Below are 1,794 nucleotides of genomic sequence, written 5' to 3'. Positions count from 1 at the left end.
TTTTTTTTTTTTTTTTTTACAATTTCTCGCAACCAGGTATAGTTCAAGTCATAGCTTTAGAAAGCAGGACAGGATGGGCCAAGAGTGGTAAGGAGTGGTTTATGGTCCAAGTTTGTTTGTTCCTCACTAGAGCCTATAGCAGGTGAAATGAATATTTCTTAGAGTACCTTTAACTACTAGGTGGACAGTGGGGTATTGAAGGTACAAGTCAGCAATTCTAAGTCATCACACATTTTGTCATATTCAGCAAAATTTTCTTCACATTTCTCTGCCTGGATTTTCAGTTTGTGGGCTCCACAAAACCCAGGAGGCACTGTTGCTCATGCACATGCCCCATGCACAGCTCAGCCATATTCTTAGAACATCTGGTGTGAACAGCTCTTCTTAAAATACAACATGTCGTAATAATGAGAAAAATTGTTTTTTAACTTGAACGTGTTTTAAGCAGAAAGGCTTCTCATGATAACAAGATACTAAAAGAGCATCCAGGTGAGTCAAATGCTGCCTAAACGATTATGGTATGGCCAAGCGTGTACATGTGTACATAATCCCTTCTCTAGTGGTAACATTACATTAGCAAATACCTGTGCCACATTAGCCTGGTCGCTAAATAAACCTTTCCTGGGACATTCAACTAAATTGCTAGTTTGCAAATGTATGCAGCAGTCCTGACTTCAACTTGTGATAGAATAACAGTGGAGTCTGTAGCTGGTTACCCATATGCTGTACCCCACTCACTAGTATTCTGACATGTCTCTTCGTCCAGTCATTAGTATTGTTGTTGTGGTAATACACGCTCATGAATTGTGAGTGCTGCGACTAGGAGATCCTAACTGAAATGACTTGTGAACATGGTGATTAAAGTACAAACATTCGTTTGCAAGAATCACTGACTATACCTTTAAGTTTATCTTTACGTAAAAGCGGGTGGTGCAACACAACTACTATTTCTTTTAGTCATATGCTAAGCTGTAATGTCCCATGTTGCACTTTCTAGTTGTCCATTCCCCTCAAAAGTCAGCAACAGTCAAGATGGCTTGCTATTGATCAACAGCGCATATTTGACTTTGCATTTAACTCACAATGACATTAGTACTACGTTGCTTTGTTCCTGAGAGCCAATCCAGTAAATGGTGCAATTTTACATGAATTCAGTCTGCTGCTAAATTTCAGTTTGAAGTGTTATAACCTTTTTGAATTTATAGTTAAAAATAGGTTCAAGCAAGGGTTAAAGGTTTTGGTTAAAGAATGTAGGAAATCCTTCAGATAAAACTATGGTAATACAAATTATTTAGGCATAAATGTGTTCTGTGTGAGATGAACAAAATTGTGTGTTTGGGTGCACTCTCACCTCAAGGCAGTCATTGAAGAGGAACAACGTAACATGTTCTCCACGGTCACATGGCTGGTCTCCCAGGGCAATTGTTTCAACTCGGTAAACGAGACTGCGATGGGAGGACAGCAAGTTGGCCTACAGAGAAGAAAAATCATAGTAAGACAGGTGTGGAGTATTGTGTGTAGACTGATGAGAAACAAATGAATTGAAACCATTTTAAGAGGAGTCTGAAACATAAAATGTGGAAAACTAACAAAGAGTCTTAAAACGTTCCGTACTGACTGTATGTGTGTGTGTGTGTGTGTGTATATATATATATACATACACACACACACACACATATATATATACATACACACACACACACACACATATATATACACACACACACACACACACACATATATATACACACACACACACACACACACATATATATACACACACACACACACACA

General features: G+C 38.5%; 1 protein-coding gene across 9 annotated transcripts in view; it reads right to left on the bottom strand.

Moving 5' to 3' along the window:
* The window catches only part of ect2 (epithelial cell transforming 2), a 58,467-nt gene that overhangs the window by 24,697 nt on the left and 31,976 nt on the right, over nucleotides 1-1,794 (bottom strand). For all 9 annotated transcript variants that reach the window (XM_020585854.1, XM_020585857.1, XM_020585858.1 and 6 more), the window contains one exon: nucleotides 1,352-1,471. In XM_020585854.1, coding sequence (XP_020441510.1) covers nucleotides 1,352-1,471 — 120 coding nt within the window. The remainder of the gene's footprint in view (nucleotides 1-1,351; nucleotides 1,472-1,794) is intronic.

This window comes from Monopterus albus, unplaced genomic scaffold (genome assembly GCF_001952655.1).
Source record: "Monopterus albus unplaced genomic scaffold, M_albus_1.0 scaffold382.1, whole genome shotgun sequence".
NCBI classification, from domain to species: Eukaryota; Metazoa; Chordata; class Actinopteri; order Synbranchiformes; family Synbranchidae; genus Monopterus; species Monopterus albus.
Note: the sequence above shows the minus strand (reverse complement) of the source record. Positions and strands in the feature narration are given on the sequence as shown.